Consider the following 24,854-nt stretch of genomic DNA (forward strand, 5'->3'; position numbering starts at 1 on the left):
TCAATTCACATAATTTTATGCTACTTTGGATCAGGTCTGTGGTGGGTACTGAGGATGTAAACAAGACATTTTGGGAAAACTGATGTGACTTTTGGGGGGCAATATAAACTGTGTCCTCTTTGGGGAGACTCCCAAACCCTGGGAAAAGCATACCTTTCCAGACAACGCCCCCTCCCAAGTTAAGTGGTTTCATTCAATTGGAGAACTTGGTCAAATCACCCTCCACTGAAACAGATCTTTTTGGGGTGGCCTGGGTACCCTTCAGGAATTCCAGATCCTGGAAAAAGCCTTCAAACTCCCAGTTAAGTGATTTTATTCAACTGAAAACTCTGCCTGATGGTTTTCTATTGATTAGCCAAAACAGCTCTCAGCCCCAGTCCAACATTTACCCATAAAACCGGGGTCTCTGTTAATACACTTTTTGCCAGACTCCTAATGAGGAGTTTTGCCCCCTGAGAGAGCTTCTTAGAGAACAATAAACTTCCCTTTTCTGCCACTCAGATTTTGGGTTTGTGAATTCTTTAGTATTGGACCTGTGCCAACCAGAGTGGATTCCCCATCCCAATTCTCACATCTCTTCACTACCACTAGCCTCATCACACACACACACACACACACACACACACACACACACACACACACACACACACACACACACCTCATATACTTAATAACTATGTGGCCTGTACAAATCATTTACATTCTCTAGACTTCAGCTCATCATCCATAAAATAAGGGAATAGATGAGATAATACTTTTAAGATTCCTTCTAACTCTAAATCTGTCCTCCCAGGATCTCTATTTTCCATCCGTACAGGCACACTGGTTTTTAAAGTCTTTCACAACCATGATCCATTCTACCTTTCCAGAATACTATAAATCCTTTTCATTCACATATAAATTAACCTTTTTAATGTTTCTCACACTAGCACCCTATCTCTTGGATCTCCACAATCTGCACTAGGTGATGAGAAAAATAATGCTCTTATATTAATAATTGGTTATTAATTAAGATTTAGGTTTTCCCTTTCTATTTCCTCATTCAGAGGAATTTGGGCAATCATATCTATCAGCAGAACCTGTAGATTATATAGCCAGGGTCTGCTGATAGATATGATTTTCCAAAACCTGGCACAGACCTGGGTGGGGCCCCACCCAATAAGAAAACCTTAGAAAGATAATCTAATCTCAGTGAATTCTGGCCCATTGTTATTATTTTTATTTGGACTGATTTCAGGGGAAGTAGATCCCTTTGTCTAGATTGCCCAAGGCAGGGTGGTCTTGATATGGGTTGTACATTTAAGACTAGTCTCTTCAGATTGATTTATTCCTTTCTGATTCCCAACCCCTCCTAACAGAAGAAAGCTAGGACTTTTGATTCACAAATCCTGGTCAAAAGCACCCTTTTGAATTCCAATAGGAGATACCTGGGCTCTCCCAGTCCCCATTCTAATGATCTGTTCAGGTTTCCCAACCACCACCTAGCAAATTCTAGCTCTTGCTAAAACCCAATGAGGAACCAACTTGGGACTCCACCTATAGGCCCCTTTAGCTAAAGCTCTCCTTATAAAAGAGCCAAGCTAGAGCCCTCTCTTTGCAGAGGTACCAAACATGGCAACCTTACACTTGGCATACCCAGGATCTCTACCCACTAGAACCGTTGTTCTGGTGTCCTTTTATCTCTAGTTAAACTTTACTAACTAGACTCTACTTCCAAATCCCATAATAAACCTCTCTTATCAATCTAGGTTTTTGGGTCTGTAGATTCCTTCACAGGGGACTCTTGCACCGCTACTAAATCTCATTTAACTCTGTATTCTTGCGCCGAATCCAAAGTGGTTGCAGGGGAGCTCTATCTGACTCCCTGTACCCCGAACCTGCCACTAGACCTCACTTAAACCTAATTTCATTTAGACACCCCAATTCTAAACCTCATCAGTCTGGGTAGAAATAAGTGTCTTAAATCAGTTAGGTCCTGTGGGCCCTTTATTAGAATAAACCCACCTCTCATTACAATATTCATTCTCTCATTGTTTTTGTTGTTTTGTTTTTATTGCTGAGGCAAAAGGAGTTAAGTGACTTGCAACTTGCCCAGGGTTACACAGCTAGAAGTATTAAGTATGTGAGGTTGAATTTGAACTCAGGTCTTCCTAACTTCAAGGCCAGTGCTCTGTCCACTGTGCCACCTACTCCACCTCTCTCATTAATTGTTAACCAGAGTTAACTTCTATTTGTTGAGAGCACCTTTTTCAAAAGAATATGTGAGGGGGCATGTTTAGGGGGTTGGCTGATGAGAAGCTATCTGGGTCTCCTAATAATTTGGATGAGAATAGGGCTAGTATAAGAAGCACAAGGAGAAGTAAGATCAAGCCAAGTGCATCTTTGATGGTGTAATATGGGTGGAATGGTATTTTGTCTATTAATGCCTGAGGGGTTATTGGAGCCTGTTTCATGGAGAAACAGGAGATGGACAATAACTAACACTATAATAATGAATGATAGAATGAAGTGGAATGCGAAGAATTTGGTGAGGGTAGCTTTGTCTACTGAAAATACCCCTCAAATTCATTCTGCAAGGGTGGTGCCAATGTAGGGGATGACTGATAGAAGGTTTGTGAATACGGTGGCACCTCAGAATGATATTTGACCTCAGGGGAGTACGTAACCTATGAATTCGGTGGTTATAAGTGTTGGGCAGCTTCCATGACTTGTCTTTGGCTCAGGAAAGAAAGCCAAATGAACATTATTTTATTAATTATCTGTTATTCATAATTAGTAAATACCCAGAAACTTTGACTTTTTCTTTTATCAGTTACCTTCATGCTTCAAATAAGCATTCCTTCCTCACTTCTACATATTAGAATTCTTAGTCCTGATCCCCTAATTTCTATTTTCTTCCTCTCCAAATTATGTTCTCTTCTTTTCCTTTGTCTTTGTATACCTAGCATAATATGTAGCACATAGTAAAAGCTTTAAAAAATGCCTGCTAATTGATTTTATTTAATTTTTCATACTTTTCATATATCTGAAGGAAAATTTTTGTTAACCTTCATTATTCATCTTCAGGAAGAATAAAGAAAACTAAACCTGCAAATTACAGAGGTTCCTTATAGAGGAATGATAACTCAATAAAGGTCAGAGGTGGAATTTGAACCCAACTCTTAGCAACTCTAAATCCTATATTGTTATATATTAGAACATATTTATACAAAAGGAAAAAAAAAATCATGATCTTTGCCCCTCCCAAAAAAACCTAAAGGAAAGCAACAATTTAGTTTCTGTTCGTTTTTTCCCCATCCAGGGAAAAGAACTATTATTAATGACAGTTACATGAACCTGCCCTAATCCCAAATGACATCTAGTCATTCCTAATTTTTCATCAATGAACAAAATGGAGTGAAATGCCATAATATGACTATGTACACATTTAGTATTTTCATGATTTCAAAACACTTTTATATCACCACAAAATCCTCTAATAAATATATGATTCAACCCTGTATTAGAATTACAATTCCTTGGGAATCAACACAATTGTGATTTAGTTCTATAATGTCATTTTCAACTGATTTCAAAATGAAATAAATTGTATTTTCAGGGTTGGAGAGAACCTTAAGAGGTCCTCTCATCCAATTCCCTCACTTTACAAATGAGGAAACTGAAGCCCAGAAAGGCCCGTGGTCACTTGATAAAGTCGGTAAATTTATTTCAAGTGGCGCAGCTGAAATTTGAACCCAGATAGTGTTAGGGTTCCAATACTCTTCAATGTATGATGCTTTTAAGGTGAAGTCATATCTACTGTTTAAGAATTCTTTTTAAGCAAAATTTTAATGACAGGCTTGCCATATTTGGCAAAGCTTCATTTAAAAACATTTTTATTTAGCATGCCTCTTAAAACCTCTATTTGAATAATACAGGGTAATCTTTAAGAAAATGTAACCACATTTTATCAAGATTTCCAATTCAGGACTTCCCAAGGAATTATTTTTCTTAGTATAATGTCTTTGATTTTGGCTCCATATTTTAATCTATTAACTGATATTATGAATCTTATTTCTTAACATATCTATAGTGTGCTTACCTTTTTTCAGAATTTTTTTCACTTTAACATAGTTTCCTTGTTTGACATATTCATGGAACTGAGCTTCCAGAGAGTCATTCCTTAATGAACCAAGCTGTACAGGGCAGGGGATTGGAAGTTGGACAGCTCGTGACATCCTGTTCTCACATACACATATACACAAAAGAAACAAAAATTTTTTTAATTGATGAAAATATATTAGAAATAGAATGCATAAAATTACTGTTTACTAATGATAACCCTTTCCCTTAAGTTAACATCAGGGAAAGTCCTGAATATTAAAGATCATACCACAAAAAAAATTTAGAAGACAAAGAAAACACAGTAATAAAATTTTATTTTAAAAAACATTAGGTTAAAGAAAAAACCTCTAATTATAAAACATATATTTATTAAAATTCCATGAATTTAATGGCTAGTAAATAAAAAGTAATTAATTTTCCACAAAAATTCTCTTTTTTATATGGCATGATATATAGTTGATCAAGGACTCGCTAATCCTCTGCCAAGTCCTACAAAGATTTGAAAGGCTTCCAGTATTAAACAGATACTGAAAAGATCAAACAGAAAGTTCTCGGAAAGCTACTTTAAGATATTCTAGAGGCTCATCAATAAGTGGGTGGGTGGGGGTCATTTTTGAAATGTTGAAGTAAAATTTAAATAGTTGCAAATAAAATAGGGAATATGGGATTATAGACCCAAGTAAAACTAACAGGTTTTGATCAAAACTTGACAAAAAGATTAGGGTGAAAAAAGGAGTGCAACTTAGTTCTCACACATAAACTTCTTCATAAACTGAAGAAGGGTACCAGACCAAGAAGGAATTCTATTAGGTCCCCTTTTCCTTTCCAAGGGGAATAGCGGAGATAAAAGAGTGCTAAGGATATCAGGGAAGGGGTCCAGTCAGAATGGATCAAAGAAGCTTTCTATGTGTGTGAAGAAAAGGCTGAGGCCTATAACTATATACAAAATAAAGAGTCCAAGACAGGGGTGAATATAGCTTTCACTGGCTCTGAGATTACAGAGCCTTTCACTGCAAAGATGGAGCTGAGGAAATGAAAAGAGAAAATATCATGGATCCACACTTCTATCTTTCTGACTTTGAGGAGGGTCTCTGATGTAGAGAGCCTAGAGCCAGTAGTTGTCTATCAAAGTTCAAATACCAAGAAACCAAAGTTAGTCTCACATAAGACTTGGCAACTACCACTATAAAGGAGGAAAGAGATCAGAATGCAATATTTCTAAGGGCAAAGATAAAGACTTTCAAAATCCAAGCATTATGTACTCAAATATAATCTTACAGGAGACAAATGAGCTTTCACTGAAAGAGAGGATTTCTAAGCATTTCTGATAAAAAAAGACCCAGAGCTAACTAGGAACTTTAAAAATCAAACCAAATTATCAAGAAAAACAAAATAAAAAAAAAATCTAGTGAAGCAATGATTAAAAACTATAAAAGGACAAAGAATTTATATTCTAATAGGGAAAAGAAAAACTGTCATCTCAGAACCATGTCATCAAAAGTCATAGAACCGGTTAGACAAGATGGAGGGCCTAGGAAAATTTTTGTTCTGTTTTAACAATTTTAAAAGAAAAAGGGAAGTAAGAAGAAATGTAATTAGGGAAAAGGAAAATAGAACTTAAGATCTCACATTATTCAAGGTGCTAGAGAAAAAAAAGAGTCAGGAAGAAATTAGTTTTAGATCAATATCTCATATCATTTACCAAGACATGTTCCAAATAGATATAGTGCTTAGAGATAAACAGGTCACAATACAAACACATTAAAGGAGCAAGTAGGAAATACCTACTATTACAAGTATGGATGGGGATGGAATTTGTGACCCAATGAGGAAATTTGTCAAGAAACAAATAAAATTTTAAATTTATATAAAATCAAAAAGATTTTGTGCAAAAAAAAAAAAAAATTATTGCATTTAAAATGAGAACAGAACAATTAACTGGGGAAGTGGGAGGAACTTTACATCAAGTTTTTCTGATAAAGGTCTTATTTCAAAGATATATAAGGAACTGATTCAAATTTATAAGAGGTGTTTCCCAAATGGTAAATGGGCAAAGCATGTGAAGTTATTTCTTGAAGAAATCTAAGTTATTAATAGATATTTTTAAATGTTCTAAATCATTATTCGAGAAATACAAATTAAAACTACTTTAAGATTCTACTGCAAATGACTGACAAAGATGACAAAAAGAAAAACTAATCATTGTTGGAAAGTTTTCAGGAAAATAAAATCACTAAAGCACTACTAACAGAGTTATGAATTATCCAAACATTATGAGAAGCAATTTGGTTCCTTATCCAAAAACTCACTAAAACTTTTGCGTCAGCAATAGCAAACCCCAAAGAATTGAAAAAAAAAGGGCAAAAGAAAAAAAAATTATGATTCTTTTTTACAGCAACAAAGTATTGGAAACCCAACAATTGGGCAATTGTTGGACAAATTACACTGTGAACATAATAAAATATTGTTGACATAAGAAATGAAAAAAAGGATTTTGTCAGGAAAATCTAGTAAGGCTTGCATGAACTGATGCAAAATGAAGTTTAAGTAGTACCCTGGAGAATGATTTATACAATAACAAAACTGTAAAAACATCTAAGAAAGACTTAAAATGTCTAATCAATGTAATGACTAACCATTATATTATTACACATATTAGATGATAACCATGCTCTCTACTCCTGGTAGTGCGATGATAAAGTACAAAATGATATTTATAAATGTCTTCAGGGACGACCAATGTGGAGATTGTATCACCTGACTGTGATAATGACTTGTGGCCTTGGTTTTCCGTTAAACTAGGGAAGAGGGAATTACATGGGAAAAATGGGCTAGCAATGAGGTTACTAACATTTTTTTTAAATATTAAAAGAGGGACACTGAAGCATTTTAGAAATGCACAGAAACCAACAGGAAACAAAGAGAAGAATTTTGAAAATATTTCCTTATATACCTGGAAGAAGAAAGCTGCAAGTGATAAAAATTCACAGCTTCATCTTTTTTTTTTTCTGATTTGCTTCATATATGAAAAAAATCTTTCCTGAGCTTAAGATCACAATTTTTAAAAAATAAAGATTAAAAAAGTTTTCAACCATAGTTCTAGCATAACCTAAAGCAGAGTCATTATTGAGGAGTATTAATTTTTATTAGAATATAATTTGAGGAATATTTTTAAAAGTAGCCATTCCCACAAAAGACAGAGTCCAACATGATAGAATTCATGAACCCGAAATATTAGAGGCAAAAAAGGAAGTCTTTTTTTTTTTTAATTTTATTTATAAATTTTTTTTGACATTATATATGCATGCGTAATTTTTTTTATAACATTATCCCTTGTATTCAAAGTTCAAAATCACTAACTGCTTAGAATTGCCTATTGTAGCCCCCAGAAGCTTCTTCCTTAATGCTATCTGCATAACACTGCAATTTATGAAATACTTAAAAAAATCATCCATGAGTGACTATGACCTTATAACTATAATCTATATCATAGAGCCTGCAAATTGGTTTGGTGTGGGGTTAAATAAGAAACTTGGGAAATTGTAAACAATGACAGCTTTATTTTTTATTTGCTTATTTGCTTGATTCCCAGATCCATGAAATCTCCTATCCAAACTCCTAATGAGCTACTAATGGTCATCAGGGTAAGTAGAAAGGATTCTCAGTTAAGGTCTTTAAGAACAAGTACAAACATCTATAGTCATCTAGAGAGTCAGACTCACTCCCAAACTGTCTTTTCTCCCTTCAATTCCTCTCCATTACATTGTTCAAAGATCCTGCAAATCTCAAAGTATACACCTGCAATTTAGAACACATGATGACAGGGTTTCTGAAACTGTGTCTCCTTAAATGTGTAAAATTATCACTCTGAATTTGTGTCCTCTTTTTTGGTCGGAGGAACAAGTCCAACATGATAGAATTCATGAACCCGAAATATTAGAGGCAAAAAAGGAAGTCTTTTTTTTTTTTTATTTTATTTATAAATTTTTTTTGACATTATATATGCATGCGTAATTTTTTTTATAACATTATCCCTTGTATTCATTTTTCCAGATTTTCCCCTCCCTCCCTCTACTCCCTCTCCTAGATGACAGGCAATCTCATACATTTTACATGTGTTACAATATGATCTAGATATAATATATGTGTGTAAATCCAATTTTCTTGTGGCACATTAAGTATTAGATTCCGAAGGTATAAGTAACCTGGGTAGATAGACAGTAGTGCTAACAATTTACATTCACTTCCCAGTGTTCCTTCTCTGGGTGTAGTTGTTTCTGTCCATCATTGATCAGCTGGAAGTGAGTTGAATCTTCTTTATGTTGAAGATATCCACTTCCATCAGAATACATCTTCATACAACATTGAAGTATACAGCGATCTTCTGGTTCTATTCATTTCACACAGCATCAGTTGATGTAAGTCTCTCCAAGCCTCTCTGTATTCCTCCTGCTGGTCATTTCTTACAGAGCAATAATATTCTATAACCTTCATATACCATAATTTACCAAACCATTCTCCAATTGATGGACATCCATTCATCTTCCAGTTTCTGGTCACTATGAAAAGAGCTGCTACAAACATTTTGGCACATACAGGTCCCTTTCCCCTCCTCAGTATTTCTTTGGGATATAAGCCCAATAGCAGCACTGCTGGGTCAAAGGGTATGCACAGTTTGATAACTTTTGGGGCATAGTTCCAAATTGCTCTCCAGAATGGTTGGATTCTTTCACAACTCCACCAACAATGCATTAGTGTCCCAGTTTTCCCACATCCCCTCCAACACTCATCATTATTTGTTCCTGTCCTCTTAGCCAATCTGACAGGTGTGTAGTGGTATCTCAGAGTTGTCTTAATTTGCATTTCTCTGATCAGTAGTGATTTGGAACACTCTTTCATATGAGTGGATATAATTTCAATATCATCATCTGAGAATTGTCTGTTCATATCCTTTGACCATTTATCAATTGGAGAATGGTTTGATTTCTTATAAATTAGGGTCAGTTCTCTATATATTTTGGAAATGAGACCTTTATCGGAACCTTTAACTATAAAAATAGTTTCCCAATTTGTTACTTCCCTTCTAATCTTGTTTGCATTAGTGTTGTTTGTACAGAAACTTTTTAGTTTGATGTAATCAAAATCTTCTATTTTGTGATCAATAATGATCTCTAGTTCTCCTCTGGTCATAAATTCAAAAGGAAGTCTTATTGATACTGAGAAGCCAGCTTTGCTAGGAAGACTGACTTCCTCAGTGGCAAGGTCCTAACAAAGAATTAACAAGAAGTTTCATTGAGAAGAGGGTCTCTTCACAGTGGGCAAGGGTCCTGGTAGGCAGCTATGCCAAGAGGGGAGAGGTCTCTTGGTAAAGCATACTACTTTGGACTCCTACAAAAATATGGAGTTTAGAATTGCCCTTTATAGAAGTCTGAGGCTAAAACTTCCAGTTGAAAAGATAACCAATGCCTCTAGGCCTAGATACTCATCTTGGAGTTTCAGTCACTCAATATCAGATCTCCAATTGAATGAAAATCACTTTGAAGGCTTCCAGAATGAGGATATGACTATCCAAAAAATCAATGGGAGGGGGAGGGTGATTTGTCTTAGAAAAGCCCAGCCTGGAAAACATGTCTTCTCTTAGACTCTCTGGAATCTGAGAGGCCAGAATTTCCCTTCTTTTACAGATCAAAAGGGAACACAATTTCAGAGTGTTAATTTTACAGATCAAAAGGGGACACAATTTCAGAGTGATGATTTTACAGATTAAAGTGGACAGTTTCACCCCCATCATCAATACCCTTTCTATGCATCAATCACTGCCCCAGACATCTTGCAGCATTGAGAAAAATGGTGAAACATTAATGACATCATCAGAAATGAGAATATCCTTTGGTACCATAAGGTTACAGATACATTCTGTTCATGGACTATGTTCTGGATATCTGAAACTCTGGCTTCAGCACAAAATCATCCATTTAGAAAGTACTACTGTTAAATAGTGCAGAAATGGACAAGAGGGCCTGATTAATTCTTTTGTACTACTACATAAAATTAATGAAATTCTAAATAAAATTAATTCAGTAATGAACAAAAAGTTAAAGTTCTGATGTAATCCTTTCTCTTATCAGCTTGGCAAAGCTGGAAAACTCACTGTTGGGAGAAGTGGAAAGAAGAAAAGCATGCTAATTCATTGCTGGTGAAACTGTTCAAAATTCATTCTGGGAAACAATATGGAATTATACAAGAAACATTATTAACATGTTTACACTTGATAATCTGTAGGTTATACTTCTTGGATCACGGTCTAAAGAAATTATTGCTAACAAGAAAAGAACACATATGTACAAAAATTTGTAAGAAGAACCTGGAAGCAAAAGAGGCTTGACAACTCAAGAAAGACTGAACAAATTATAACATATGAATGCGATAGATTATGTTATTGGACTACAAAGTAGCACAAACGTGAAGTCGGAGAAAACAGTCAAAAGAACAATGAATCAATGTTGAGAAGGCAATAAAATTTTGTCAAATAAGAAAACTTCAGGCTATAAATTCCTTTTTTGTTAAAAAGCCACAGACTATTAAAATAAGGAGGATACTTTATAGGTGCAGGAGGGGTTGTGTTACTAGAATCATTCTTTCTTATGTATTTTTATTTGTTTTAAAGCTTTTTGTTGTTAAAACATATGCATAGTTTTAAACATTAAATCCTGCAAAATCTTAGGCTCCAAATTTGTTACTTCCCTTCTCTCTATTCCCTCCCTTAGATAGCAAGTAATCCAATATATATGGATTAATGGATAAATCTTAGTGCTGGAAAAATCATCTTCATGACCATAGCACCTATCCCACCAAATAAATATGATAGGCTAGTCTCTATTCCTTACCATCCTCTGGCACCAACACTTTGAACATTCACTACTCTAAATTCATAGTCACTCCTGCAAGATCTGATTTCTGGATAGCTATACACACCAAGGAATAAAACTCTCCTCCAATATTGAAGGACTTGAGGAAATATCCTCCAAGTAGTTGTATATGAAGAAAAAAATTATTTTTTAGCCCAAGGAATCTTCATTTATTTACTCCACAACTCCTATATCAATCAAGGTTCCTTTCTGAAGGTTTCACCAGTTTTACATTTCTCCAGATAAGACACTTCCATATCTGTTTCTCACTGTATTAAAATTAGTCCATCCTGATAGTTATATATGCCATTATGGCTGCAAATCTTAAAATAGGAATAATCTTTGATTTCTAGAAGCTTTGAGCTGGTCATGGTGATCCAGATATATTAACCTTAGAAATTTTCCCAAATGTCACAAATGGAGGCACATAATTTGTGAATGTAGGTGGGAGGGAGAAGGAAGTGAAGAATTGTCCAAATTAAAAACTATGACCTCAAATTCAAATTCCAGTTAGCTACAATCTCTCAAACTACCAGTTTTTAAAATCTATATAATATAGTACCTACCTCCAATGTATAGTAACCACAGGATTTTGTAAAGAATACGAATAGAGCACCTTCATTTTGATACCTCTCCTACACGTTCACACTCCGAGCACTGTTTGCACATGGTCACCAATAACTTATCCTTTTAGGAGCAACTGACTCCCTAAAGAGAACAGCGAACAATCTTCTAGATATCTGCTGGAACTTTGGAGATGTAGAACACCCATAAGGGTGAGCCCTGACCAACCTACATGCTGCTCTTTGATCTATATATTTCATACCTTTACTGCCTTCTCATTTACATTCCTCATATTTCTATTCCACCATAAAAGGGTCTTATTCCACTATAAAGTACAGAACAACTGACATCATAATTGACCTTGTGATGAAGTACAGGTATGCCTGGGATTAAGATATTAAGGCACCTGGCTAGATCTTTTCACAAAACATTAGTACTTTTTTTGATTTGAAATTCCTCAGTTTCATTTTTGATGATGATATTTTATTATATGTTACTGCATATATCTTCACTCTCCTCTTATTCATTTACAGAACTAATTAGCAAATACATCCTCATGGTAATGGCTTCTTGTTTTGATGGAAAGAGCCAGGCTGGTATAGTTATACTGGAGTGATGGATATGAGAGTCTCAGTAAGGCCCAAATTCAAATCCTACCTCAGATATTCATTGGCTATATATGGCTGTGGGCAAGTCAGTTAAACTCTCAGCCTTAGTTTTCTCAATACTGAGATTAAAATTTATCCCACCTAAAATAAGAGAGACTGAGGCAGAAGTCTGTGTCAAAGGCACTTTATTAAAGTCTGTGGTCCCCTCTAATGGAAGTGGACCTCAGGTCTTTTCCTCGGTCTGAGATAACAACTTCTTCCAGGGCTCTATTTTTATATGACTGGATGTCCAGTCATTTTGGAACAGCTATACCAAATATAGAATAATTCCACTGAATAAGCAAAATCTGTCAGCAGGGTCACAAATTGGATGAAGCAAGAATTTCTCCACACAAGATGGACAAGCTTCACCTTAATTTGGGCAGGAATAAATGGTACAAGCTATCACAGATAGTGACCTAAGTGGTCATATGATGGTCATCTGCTCCCATTGGACAACTTCTTGGTTTGGAGGTACAAAAACATCTTGGGGGTCTTTCTACATAGTATCTGTTCATGTTGGGCTTAGTCACAATGGTAAGGGTAAAACAAGTATGAGAGCTTTTAGTAAATTTCCTATAGTTAAGCAAGTGAACTTTGAATCTGCAGCTCCCAGCTCTGGGGTCTTATATATAGAACTCTAAACATGGTTCTATCAAATTGATTAATACTGATTAATTGATTAATATTGATTAATAGTTAGAGGTCCAAATGAATCATTTCTCTCAAATGATATAACTTCTATATCTAAACTGCTATTGTCAGCAATTATTATTGTTGTTAAAGCCTTAATTCATTATTACTCCCCCCCACTTTTATCATATCTTTCCTTAGCTATAAAATAAGGAAAATAATAGCTGTAGTTCCTATCTCCAAAAGCTGCTGTGAAGTTCAAATGAAGGAAAGATTGTAAAAAGCTTTGCAAGCTTTAAAGATATTGTCCATGTTGCCTAGGACTACTGAGAAGAGAAAGTGGTCACAAAGGCAGTATGGATCAGATGTAGATCTTGAAACAAGGTCTTCTCCAAGGTTTATTCTCCATCTTCTGCTTCTCAAAGTACTATATCAATGCCAGTTAATTATTATATTGCAACCACACTGAAGTATTAATTATTCCCCATATTTAAATGATATTCTCTCTTTCTCCATGAATTTGTTCAAGCTGTCAATCTTCCTCATTTGCATTTATTTTTCTTTAAAGTTCGGTTTAGGCTTCAACTTAAGAGCAACCCTCCCTAAAATCCTAGAACAGTTCTAGGGGCTATCTTCTCAAAATTTTCAACCCTGATAGTGGTCACCAAGTCTATAAGCCTTCCTTAGTACTCTAGAGGTTATTCCAAGATGAGAACATCCTCAAACTGCCAGTGCCTACCCGAGAACACATCTTAACCTGCTCCTACCTACCATAAGACAGACCTCTTAGGGTTTTACAGTACACATCATCATCATTTGTTACCTCCAATCCCTCTATTCCTTAGGTTTTTTTTCTAAGCACTATCATACTCATTAGCTCCCTTTTATATTTTGTTTTCCCCATTAGAATGTAAACCCCTTGAGATTAGGGACTATCTTGTTTTGATGTTTCTTGTGTCCCCAGAAATTTAGACAGTAATTGTCACACAATAAACATTTAGTAAATGCTCTATTTTCTTCTATCTGACCTCTCCATTTCAATCTCCCTTGATGGATCTACATTCAAGACAACCCTACTAATCATGGATGTTCCTTCTCTATTTTCACTTAATGATCTGATCTCATAAAAATCTCTCAAGGATTCAATTATCATCTCTATGTAGATGATTTTCAAATAAATATGACAGTTCTAATCTCACACTGGAATTTGTGTGCCATTACCAATTGCCTCTTCGACACCTTGAATTCAGTATGTCCAAAACAGAACTTATTATTTTCCCCACATTTCACCCTTGGGACTTCTCTTCTCAACTTCTTATTTCTATGCAAAGTACCATCATCCTCCTGGTCACCCAGATAGTCCCTAATGTGTCATCTTTGAGTTCTTGCTCATTCAACCCATATGTCCATTCTTCAACTCAAAATATCGAGGCTTATGCCATGTGTTAATGAATGCATTTATAGAGGAAAAGGTCTAATATTAAAGGGATGAGAGAAAGCTTCCTAAAGGAGCTAAGTTTAGAGCTGAATCTTAAAAGAAGTCAAGAAAAAGAGAAAGCAGAATTGAAAAGGGGAGAGTATTCCAGATATGGACAACATTTCCCCAGGGAAAATTAGCTCCTTCATCATAGTATTTTGAAGTACAGATGTTTGACAGGTTTTCCACTTGGACGGGCACTTTAGAATGGGTTTCACTCAATGGATCCAATCATTCTGGAGAACAATTTGGAATTATGCGCAAAGGGCTATCAAACTGTGCAGACCCTCTGATCCAGCAATGTTTCTACTGAGCTTATATTCCTTTTTTTTTTTAATTTTATAATTATACATTTTTTTGACAGTATATGTGCATGAGTAATTTTTTTATAACATTATCCCTTGTATTCATTTTTCCAGATTTTCCCCTCCCTCCCTCTACTCCCTCTCCTAGATGACAGGCAATCTCATACATTTTACATGTGTTACAATATGATCTAGATATAATATATGTGTGTAAATCCAATTTTCTTGTTGCACATTAAGTATTAGATTCCGAAGGTATAAGTAACCTGGGTAGATAGACAGTAGTGCTAATATTTTGCATTCAATTCCCAGTGTTCTTTCTCTGGGTGTAGTTGTTTCTGTCCATCATTGATCAGCTGGAAGTGAGTTGAATCTTCTTTATGTTGAAGATATCCACTTCCATCAGAATACATCTTCATACAACATTGAAGTGTTCAGCGATCTTCTGGTTCTATTCATTTCACACAGCATCAGTTGATGTAAGTCTCTCCAAGCCTCTCTGTATTCCTCCTGCTGGTCATTTCTTACAGAGCAATAATATTCCATAGCCTTCATATACCATAATTTACCAAACCATTCTCCAATTGATGGACATCCATTCAATCTTCCAGTTTCTGGCCACTATGAAAAGAGCTGCTACAAACATTTTGGCACATACAGGTCCCTTTCCCCTCTTTAGTATTTCTTTGGGATATAAGCCCAATAGCAGCACTGCTGGATCAAAGGATATGCACAGTTTGATAATTTTTTGGGCATAGTTCCAGATTGCTCTCCAGAATGGTTGGATTCTTTCACAACTCCACCAACAATGTATTAATGTCCCAGTTTTCCCACATCCCCTCCAATACTCATCATTATTTGTTCCTGTCATCTTAGCCAATCTGACAGGTGTGTAGTGGTATCTCAGAGTTGTCTTAATTTGCATTTCTCTGATCAGTAGTGATTTGGAACACTCTTTCATATGAGTGGATGTAATTTCAATATCATCATCTGAGAATTGTCTGTTCATATCCTTTGACCATTTATCAATTGGAGAATGGTTTGATTTCTTATGAATTAGGGTCAGTTCTCTATATATTTTGGAAATGAGACCTTTATCGGAACCTTTAACTGTAAAAATATTTTCCCAATTTATTACTTCCCTTCTAATCTTGTTTGAATTAGTATTGTTTGTACAGAAACTTTTTAGTTTGATGTAATCGAAATCTTCTATTTTGTGATCAATAATGATCTCTAGTTCTTCTCTAGTCATAAATTCCTTCCTCCTCCACAGGTCTGAGAGGTAGACTATCCTCTGTTCCTCTAATCTACTTATGATCTCATTCTTTATGCCTAAATCATGGACCCATTTTGATCTTATCTTGGTATTAAGTGTGGATCCATATCTAATTTCTGCCATACTAATTTCCAGTTTTCCCAACAGTTTTTTTCAAATAATGAACTTTTATCCCTAATGTTGGTATCTTTGGGTTTATCAAACACTAGATTGCTATAGTTGTACCCTTTTTGTCCTTTATACCTAATCTGTTCCATTGATCGACCGGTCTATTTCTTAGCTGGGCTTATATTCCAAAGAATATAAAGGAGGGAAAGAGACCCACATGTATAAAAATGTTTGCGGCAGCCTTTTTTGTGGGGAAAGGAACTGGAAACTGAGCGGAAGCCCATCACTTGGAGAATGGCTGAATAAGTAATGGTATATGAATATTAATGTTCTATAAGAAACAATCAGCAGGATGGTTTCAAAGAGGCCTGGAGAGACTTACATGAACTGATGCTGAGTGAAATGAGCAGGACCAGGAGATAATTATATACTTCAACAACAATACTATATGATGATCAATTCTGATAGACGTGGGTCTTTCCAATAATGAGATAATTCAGACCAGTTTCAATGATCTTGTGATAATGAGAGTCATCTACACCCAGAGAAAGGACTGTGGGAACTGAGTGTGAATCACAACATAGCATTTTCACTCTTTTTGTTGTGGTCAAGCATAATTTTATTCCCCCTTTTGTATTTTACTTTTTGATCTGATTTTTATTGTGCAACAAGATAATTGTATAAATATGTATGCCTATATTGGATTTAATATATATTTTTTACCATGTTTAACATATATTGCATTATATGCCATCTAGGAGGAGGAAGCTTTTATGCCAATAATTCTATTTAACAAACATATAACTAATATTTTGTTCTACACAATATTGCTTTTGGCCATGCATTACTGGCCTTACAATTTTTAAATTTTTGTTGCATGTGTGGGTGTGCACATATTTCTCTGTATTTTCTTGAAGGATTGAAGGAGTAAAAAAAAAAAAAAAAACAAAAAAAAACTGGAACACAAGGTTTTTCAAGGGTCAATATTGAAAAATTATCCTTGCATGTGTTTTGAAAATAAAAAAAAAAACCCTTCAATAAAATGTGTTTTTTCCCAAGTGGATGGACCTTAGGATAAATTTTCTTAAAATATGTCCCACCTTTATTATTTCAGAATGGTTCTTCTGTTTCTGATCTAGAAGGTTCCCAGAAGGGTTCCTTCTTTTTTCCTATTTTGTCTTTGCTAAATGAATAATAAAATTCCTTACCCTTCAAGTTTCAGTTGTTAAATCTACTATAGAGCAAAAGAATATGTTCTAAACTAGGGAGTCTCCCAATCTAGTTATCATAGTGATGATTCATTGTCCTAAGAGACAATCCTACTGAGCATAATTAGAATTCAACTCATTACAACAAAATTCTGTGTCCTACACTGGAGATACAAGGATAGACATTTTCTAAATTGTAGTTGGAAGGCAAAAGGAGTTGAAGAAAGTAACTTGTTCATTTTATTTTGTAAACCACTGATATTAGCTATGACCACCACATTAATTTCAAATTTGCTGATCTTTACAGGAGCTTAACAAGATTAAAAAACTTCTTAGAAGTGAAACAAAAGTAAAATTTTATCATTGCTTCTGCTCTAGTTAGTCCTAACTAATTCTTCTAGAACTCTGGATAAAATTTCTTTGTGAGAATGCAGTTTCTAGATAGGCAGTACATTTATTACATTTAATACACTGCCATATTTATCATCATACAGAATTTATTAACTATATGCTTTACTTTCAATCCTTTAGTTATATTTATCAATAAACATTTGATAAACTACTATGTGCTAAGCAATGAAGATACATGACAATTTTAAAATAATCATCTCCTTCAAAGAGAGGAATATCAAGGATGCATATTATTATATCCTATTAAGGATGCAAACAGGGAAGCATTCCTGAAAACATGCAATACTCAGATAATTAGGCTATGTGTTTAATTAATGACTTTGATAATATTCCTGTTGAAAACCCCTTGTATGCCCAAGATGGTCATTATCCTAATCCCATTCATACAAAGACACTTATAAAGGTCTTTGAACCATGAGGTCCTTGAACATGTATAGTGGAAGTGAAGATATACAGGTATACAAAAACTAATATAGAAGATCATTCCATAAGAATCTGAAGATGGGAGTAGAGATTATTGAATTTGGAGATGGGGAAGTTGTGAAAATATAGTACCTGAATTGGACATTGAAAGAGGAAGGGATGGATGGAGAAAAGACAGGATAAAAATGGGGTAAGGCCATTTTTTTGCTGGAATTCAAGAGTATGAGAAAATAAATAGAAAATAGTAAACATGAGGCTAGAAAGATAAGTTGGTAAATTGCAGATGACTATGAATGCCAAATGATGCAATTTATTCAATTTGCATCTGACTATCATTAAAAGATTATGAGTGGAAGAGCAAGATTTTTAGAATGATGTATAGGAAAGTGACTTTGGGTGGGATGAATGGACTGGAGATTAGGCAGAATAGATTCAAGATAGCCAATTAAAAACTATTATAATAGTCTAGAGGTAAAGTGATAAGGACTTGAACCAGAAAAATGGCAATAGAATTAGAAAGGAAATTAAATACATTGATTATTGAAGAAGAATTAACACTTGGAAACTGAATAGATATGGGGAAAAGTTAAAGGGAAAAACCAAAAATGAATTAAAGGTTACAAGTCTAAATGACAATACTTTGTTGGTGGAATTGTAAAACGATCCAACCATTCTGGAGATCAATTTAGAACTATGCTCAAAGGGCATACCCTTTGATTTAGCAGTGTCTACTAGACCTATAGCCTAAAGGGATCATAAAAAAAAAAAAAGAAAAGGGCCTATGTGTGCAAAAATGTTTGTAGCATCCCTTTTTTTACTGGCAAGAAACTGGAAACTGAGTTTGTCCATCAGTTGGAGAATGGCTGAATAAATTATGGCACATGAATGTTATGGAATATTATTGAAACAATCTACATGATCATTTCAGAGAAGCCTGGAGAGACTTACATGAAATGATGCTACATGAAGTGATACTAGATGAAGTGAGTAGAACTAGGAGAACACTGTACACAACAACAAGATTATATACAGTGATCAATTCTGATGGACATATTTCTTTTCAACAGTGAAGTGATTCAGGCCAATTCCAATGGTCTTGTGATGAAGAGAGCCATCTGCACCCAGAGAAAGGACTGTGGGAACTGAGTATGGATCACAACATAGTATTTTTTGGAGTTTTTTTGGTTATTTTTTTGATTATATTTTGCTTTCTTTCTCATTTCCCCCTCCCCTTTTAAATCAGATTTTTCTTATGCACCATGATAATTGTGGAAATATGTATAAAATAACTGTACATGTTTAACATATTGGATTACTTGCCATCTAGGAGAGAAGGTGGGAGAAAGAGAAGGAAAAAAATTTGGAACACAAGGTTTTGCAAATGTGAATGTTGCAAATTATGCGTATCTTGAAAATAAAAGGCTTTAATTAAAAAAAAGTCTGAGTGACTGAGAAAGCATTGTCAAGACACAAGTATAGAATTTAAAGGAAGAGCAGGTTTGGGGCAAGGTGACATTTAGTTTTTCACAAGTTGAGTTTGAGATGCTGAAGTGATATCCAGAAGGAAGAAATACAGAACTAGAAATTTGGAAAAAAGTTGGAAATGGATACTTTTGAGTCGTATACATAGAAACGATAATGAAGTTAAGTGAAAAACATAAGATTGCTAGAGAAAGACTGCAGAAATTGAAGAGGAACAAGGACAGAACTGTGGCAGAAAGCAATTTTTAAGCAACAAGAGAATGAGGATTCAGAAAAATAGAAAAAGGAAAAGTAAATAGAACCATAAGAATTCAAAAAAGTAGCAACCAAGGAAATGGAACCAAGGAAAAAAAGATCATTATGAATTGTGTCAAATGTCTCAAAGAACTTAAAAAAAAAAAGACTTCTAGATTTAACAAGATAATCTGTGAATTTTTTTTTTTTTTTTTGAGCATGAAGAATACAGAGAATCATGGAAAGATCATAATGCAATTACTTAATCAACATTTGCTAAGCCCTGTGCTAATAAGTACTGGGGATACAAAAAAGTGAAAGTCCCAGCCCCCAAGGAATTTACAATCTAATAGCAAAGAAAACATGTAAATAAATATGTACAAACAAGTTATATAAGGAGCAAAAAGGAAATAAATAGGGAAGGGGGAGGGAAGCACTAGAATTGAGATGAATTGGGGAAGGCTTCCATAGAAGGTGGGATTTTAATTGGAACTTTAAGAAAGTCAGTAAGGTGGGTGGAGGGAGAGCATTCCAGGTATAGGGGACAGTTTAAAAAAAAATTCCTGGAGCCAGAGATAGACTGTCTTGTTCATAGAAGAGCTAGGAAGTCATTACTGGATAGATGAGTTTATAGCGGGAAGTAAGGTATAATAGGACTAAAAAGGTAGTGAGGAAGAGTAAAGTAAATAGAGCTAGAAAAACAATATACAGATATATAATACATAGAAACTGAATGTTGAGAAATTATAAATAAGAAGTTTGGCTCCAAAAAATGATCTAAGATGACACCCTGTGACCTTTGTAGAGGTTGAGGCTGACAAATATGAATCATTACATGTAAGAATTTTTCAAAGTGTTGATCAGTCTTATTAAATCTTTTTTCCTTCATCTCTTTTTCTTTATTTTTAAGACATTCTTTGTTATATATAAAAGGAATGGTTCTCTGGGATGAAGGAGAAAGTACAATACATAAGGGCATCTAAATGGGGAAAATGTAAGAACAAAAGATATCAAAAAATCTATTTTTAAAAAGAGGAATTTCAGTAAAGTAGTAAGAATTGAAGATAGACTGCAAGGAGTTGAAAAAAAAAAGACAGTTTGAAAAGATAGCAGTAGGGAAATTATTTTTAGGATAGGGAAGAGCTTGTTTGCAGGAAACTTGAAGCTATGTCACATACCTTATTTTTCTGCAATCTAACAATAATCCTGTGAGGTAAATAGTGTTGGCATTTCATTTTATGAATCACAAAAGGTTTAGAATTAAGGAACTTTCTTAGGGTCATCCAGCTAATTTAGGGCTTCAGGAATAGAACCCAGTGCTAGCATTATTGGCTACATAGGAACAAGGTCCTTTACTGAGTAAAGAACAGAGCACAGGGAAAGGAGCAGTGACTATACCTTTCCTTATATCATACTACCTTGAAAAAATGGAAAACCTCCACATCTCAACTTAGGATTTGTTCCTACAATGTAGGTATAAACGACAAAAAACTGAGCCAGATAAGATATGCAATTATACCTAATATTGTCATACTAAATATGACAAATAATTTGAATCCCTAAATCCAAGACTTTTTTACTCTCTCAATTTTTATATGCTTTACATATTACAGATACTTATGATACAACACTGCACTTTTTATCTTTTAATGCTTTAGTTACTGTATTAAAATCCTGTCAGAAATGTTAAATCCATCATTTTTAGATCATAATGCAATAAAAATTGCATTTGATAAAATTATTTGGAAACTAAATAATCTAATCCTAAAGAATCAGTGGGGCAAAGAAACAGTAATTTCTTTTTTAAAAATAATAATAGCCTTTTACTTCAAAATACATGCAAAGATAATTTTCAACATTCACTCTTGCAAACCTTGTGTTCTAAATTTTTCTCCTTCTCTCCCTGTTTCTCCTTCCTTAGACAGCAAGTATTGCAAAAATAAGTTAAAGATGTGCAATTCTTTGAAACATATTTCCACATTTATCATGGTGTACAAGAAAAAAAAAGATAGAAAGGAAGAAAAATAAGAAAGAAAAAATAAGCAAACAAACAACAACAACAACAAAAAAAAAAAATGGTGAAAATACTATGTTGTGATCCACATTCAGTTCCCATAGTCTTTTCTCTGGATGCAGATGACTCTCCATCACAAGTCCACTGGAACTGCCCTGAATCACCTAATTGCTGAAAAGAGCCAAGTCTATCAAAGTTGATCATTACATAATCTTATTGCTGTGTACAATTTCTCTTGCTTTTACTCACTTCACTTTAGCATCAGTTCATGTAAATCTTTCTAGCTATCTCTGAAATCACCCTGCTGATTGTTTCTTATGGAACAATAATAACAATCCAATTAAATATTGGATTGGATGGAAAAACAAAAATAATCCAATAATCCATTGCATTCATATACCATATTCAGCCATTCCCCAAATGATGGGCATCTACTCAGAGAAATAATAATTTCATTAAACACATTGAGACAATATACCAAAATTTATGGGATGGAAACTTTATGGAAAGCAGTACGTAGGGGGAAATTTATGTCTCTAAATTCTTATATCAATAAATCAGGAAAAGGACAGATCAATGAATTGGATATGCAACTAAAAAACAAACAAACTAGAAAGTTTGCCACCAAACTAGAAATCCTGAAAATCAAAGGCAAGAATAATAAAATGAAAGAAAACCATTTAGTTAATACATAAAACTAAGATTTGATTTTATGAAAGAAAAACCCAATAAAATTGAAAAGTCATTGGTTAATTTTATGTAAAAAAAATTAAAAAAAAACAAATAAGAAATGGATTTGACTATTATCAACAATGCAATGATTCAAGACAATTCCAATAGAATTGGGATGGAAAATGATATCCACATCCGAAGGAGAACTATGGAGACTGAATATGGATCCAAGCATATTTTCATCTTTTTTTTTTTGTTTGCTTTTTTTCCTTTCTTGTGTTTTTTTCCCCTTTAAATCTGACTTTTCTCACACAACATGACAAATATGAAAATATGTTTAACCCCAGCTTTTGGGATAAGAGTTAACTATTTGACAAAAACTACTGGGAAAATTGGAAACTAGTAAGGCAGAAAGTAGGCATAGACCTACACCAAACATTGTATACCAAGATAAGGTCAAAATGGGTTCATGATCTAGACATAAAGAATGATATTATAAATAAATTAGAAGAACATAAGATAGTTTACCTCTCAGATTTGTGGAGGAGGGAGGAATTTGTGACCAAAGAAGAACTAGAGATCATTATTGATCACAAAATAGGTAATTTTGATTATATCAAATTAAACATCAAATTTAAAAGGTTTTGTACAAACAAAACTAATATAGATAAGATTAGAAGGGAAGCAATAAACTGAGGAAACATTTTTACATCCAAAGGATCTGATAAAGGCCTCATTTCTAAAATATATAGAGAATTGACTCTCCACTTGATAATGATCAAAGGATATAAAGACAATTTTCAGATGAAGAAATTTAAACTATTTATAGCCACATGAAAAGGAGCTCCAAATCACTACTGATCAGAGAAATGCAAATTAAGACAACTTTGAGACACCCTACACACCTGTCAGATTGGCTAAGATGACACAGGAAATTATAATGACCAATGTTGGAGGGAATGTGGGAAAGCTGGGACACTGATACATTTTTGGTGGAACTGTGAATAGATACAACCATTCTGGAGAGCAGTTTGGAACTATGCTCAAAAAATTCTCAAACTGTGCATACCCTTTGATCCAGCATGTTTCTATTGAGATTATATCCCAAAGAGATCTTAAAGAAGGGAAAGAGACCCATTTGTGCAAAAATATTTGTGGCAGCCCTCTTTATTGTGTCAAGAAACAGGAAACTGAGTGGATGCCCATCAATTGGAGAATGGCTGAATAAAATATGGTATATGAATACTATACAATAATATTTGTTCTGTAAGAAATGACCAGCAGGATGATTTCAGAGAGGTTTGGAGAAACCTACATGAATTGATTATAAGTGAAATGAGCAGAACCAAGAGATTGTTATACACCGCAACAACAAGACAATACAACAATCAGTTGTGAGGGATGTGGTGGCTCTTTTCAACAATGAGATGATTCAAACCAGTTCTAATTGTTCACTGATGAAGAGAGTCATCTACATCCAGAAAGAGAATCATGGGAATAATGTAGAATACAACAGCATTCTCACTCTGTTATTTGCTTGCATTTTGTTTTCTTTCTCAGTTTTTCTTCCTTTTTGATCTGATTTTTCTTGTGCATCAAGATAACTATATAAATATGTATACATATATTCTACTTAACATGTATTTTAACATATTTAACACGTATTGGACTACCTGCCATCTAGGGGAGAGGTGGGGGAAAGGGAAAATTTGGAACAAAAAGTTTTGCAAGGGTCGATGTTGAAAAAATTATCCATGCATATGCTTTGTAAATAAAAAGCTTTAATTAAAAAAAAGAAAATATGTTTTAAAAGATTGCAATATTTAACCTATATCAGATTGCTTGCTGTCTTGAGGAGGAGGAAGTTAAGGAGAAAAAAAGTCCTGCAAAAATGAAATCTTGAAAACTATATATATATATATTCAGAAAAATAAAACACCATTGAGAAAAAATGAATAAGCTATTTCAAAACAAATCAATTTATTAAAAAGTATTTATTAAGAGCCTACTATGTGGTAGGGCCTCTGTTAGGGATACAAATAAAAATTAAGCAGTTGCTGCCTTCAAGGTGCTACCATTCTATTCTGTTGAGGGAGACAATATGTATAGATATAATATATATAGATGTATAGATAGATATAATATGTATAGATAGACATTGTGCAAGGTAAATTGCATATGGGTTAAGAAGGTACTCAGTGTTGGGAGTCAATCACAGAAAATATCACATAAGAGGTGTCATTTAAGTTAAACTTTGATGGAATCTTAGAACTCAAAGAATTGACCTGACAGAATTCCTGGTTTGGTGGTTAGCCTGTGTAAAAGCACTGAAATAAGACATAATAAGTAGTAGAAAGTTCCCTAATGTGAACTCTAGGAAAAAGTAAG

The 24,854-nt window shown here is 34.3% G+C and overlaps 1 protein-coding gene across 11 annotated transcripts in view; it reads right to left on the minus strand.

Moving 5' to 3' along the window:
- Nucleotides 1–24,854, minus strand: part of TEX14 (testis expressed 14, intercellular bridge forming factor) — a 196,480-nt gene that overhangs the window by 120,431 nt on the left and 51,195 nt on the right. For 8 of the 11 annotated variants that reach the window (XM_074261937.1, XM_074261936.1, XM_074261931.1 and 5 more), the window contains exons 1-2: nt 11,579–11,879; nt 4,082–4,218 (exon numbers count right to left, since the gene is read on the minus strand). In XM_074261937.1, the coding sequence (XP_074118038.1) occupies nt 4,082–4,218; nt 11,579–11,634 (193 nt within the window). In that variant the 5' untranslated portion in view covers nt 11,635–11,879. Of the gene's footprint in view, nt 1–4,081; nt 4,219–11,578; nt 11,880–24,854 lie in introns of those variants that run through there. The other 3 variants (XM_074261938.1, XM_074261933.1, XM_074261932.1) reach the window with 1 other exon arrangement.

The sequence above is a fragment of the Sminthopsis crassicaudata genome, chromosome 4 (assembly GCF_048593235.1).
Source record: "Sminthopsis crassicaudata isolate SCR6 chromosome 4, ASM4859323v1, whole genome shotgun sequence".
Lineage (NCBI taxonomy): Eukaryota > Metazoa > Chordata > Mammalia > Dasyuromorphia > Dasyuridae > Sminthopsis > Sminthopsis crassicaudata.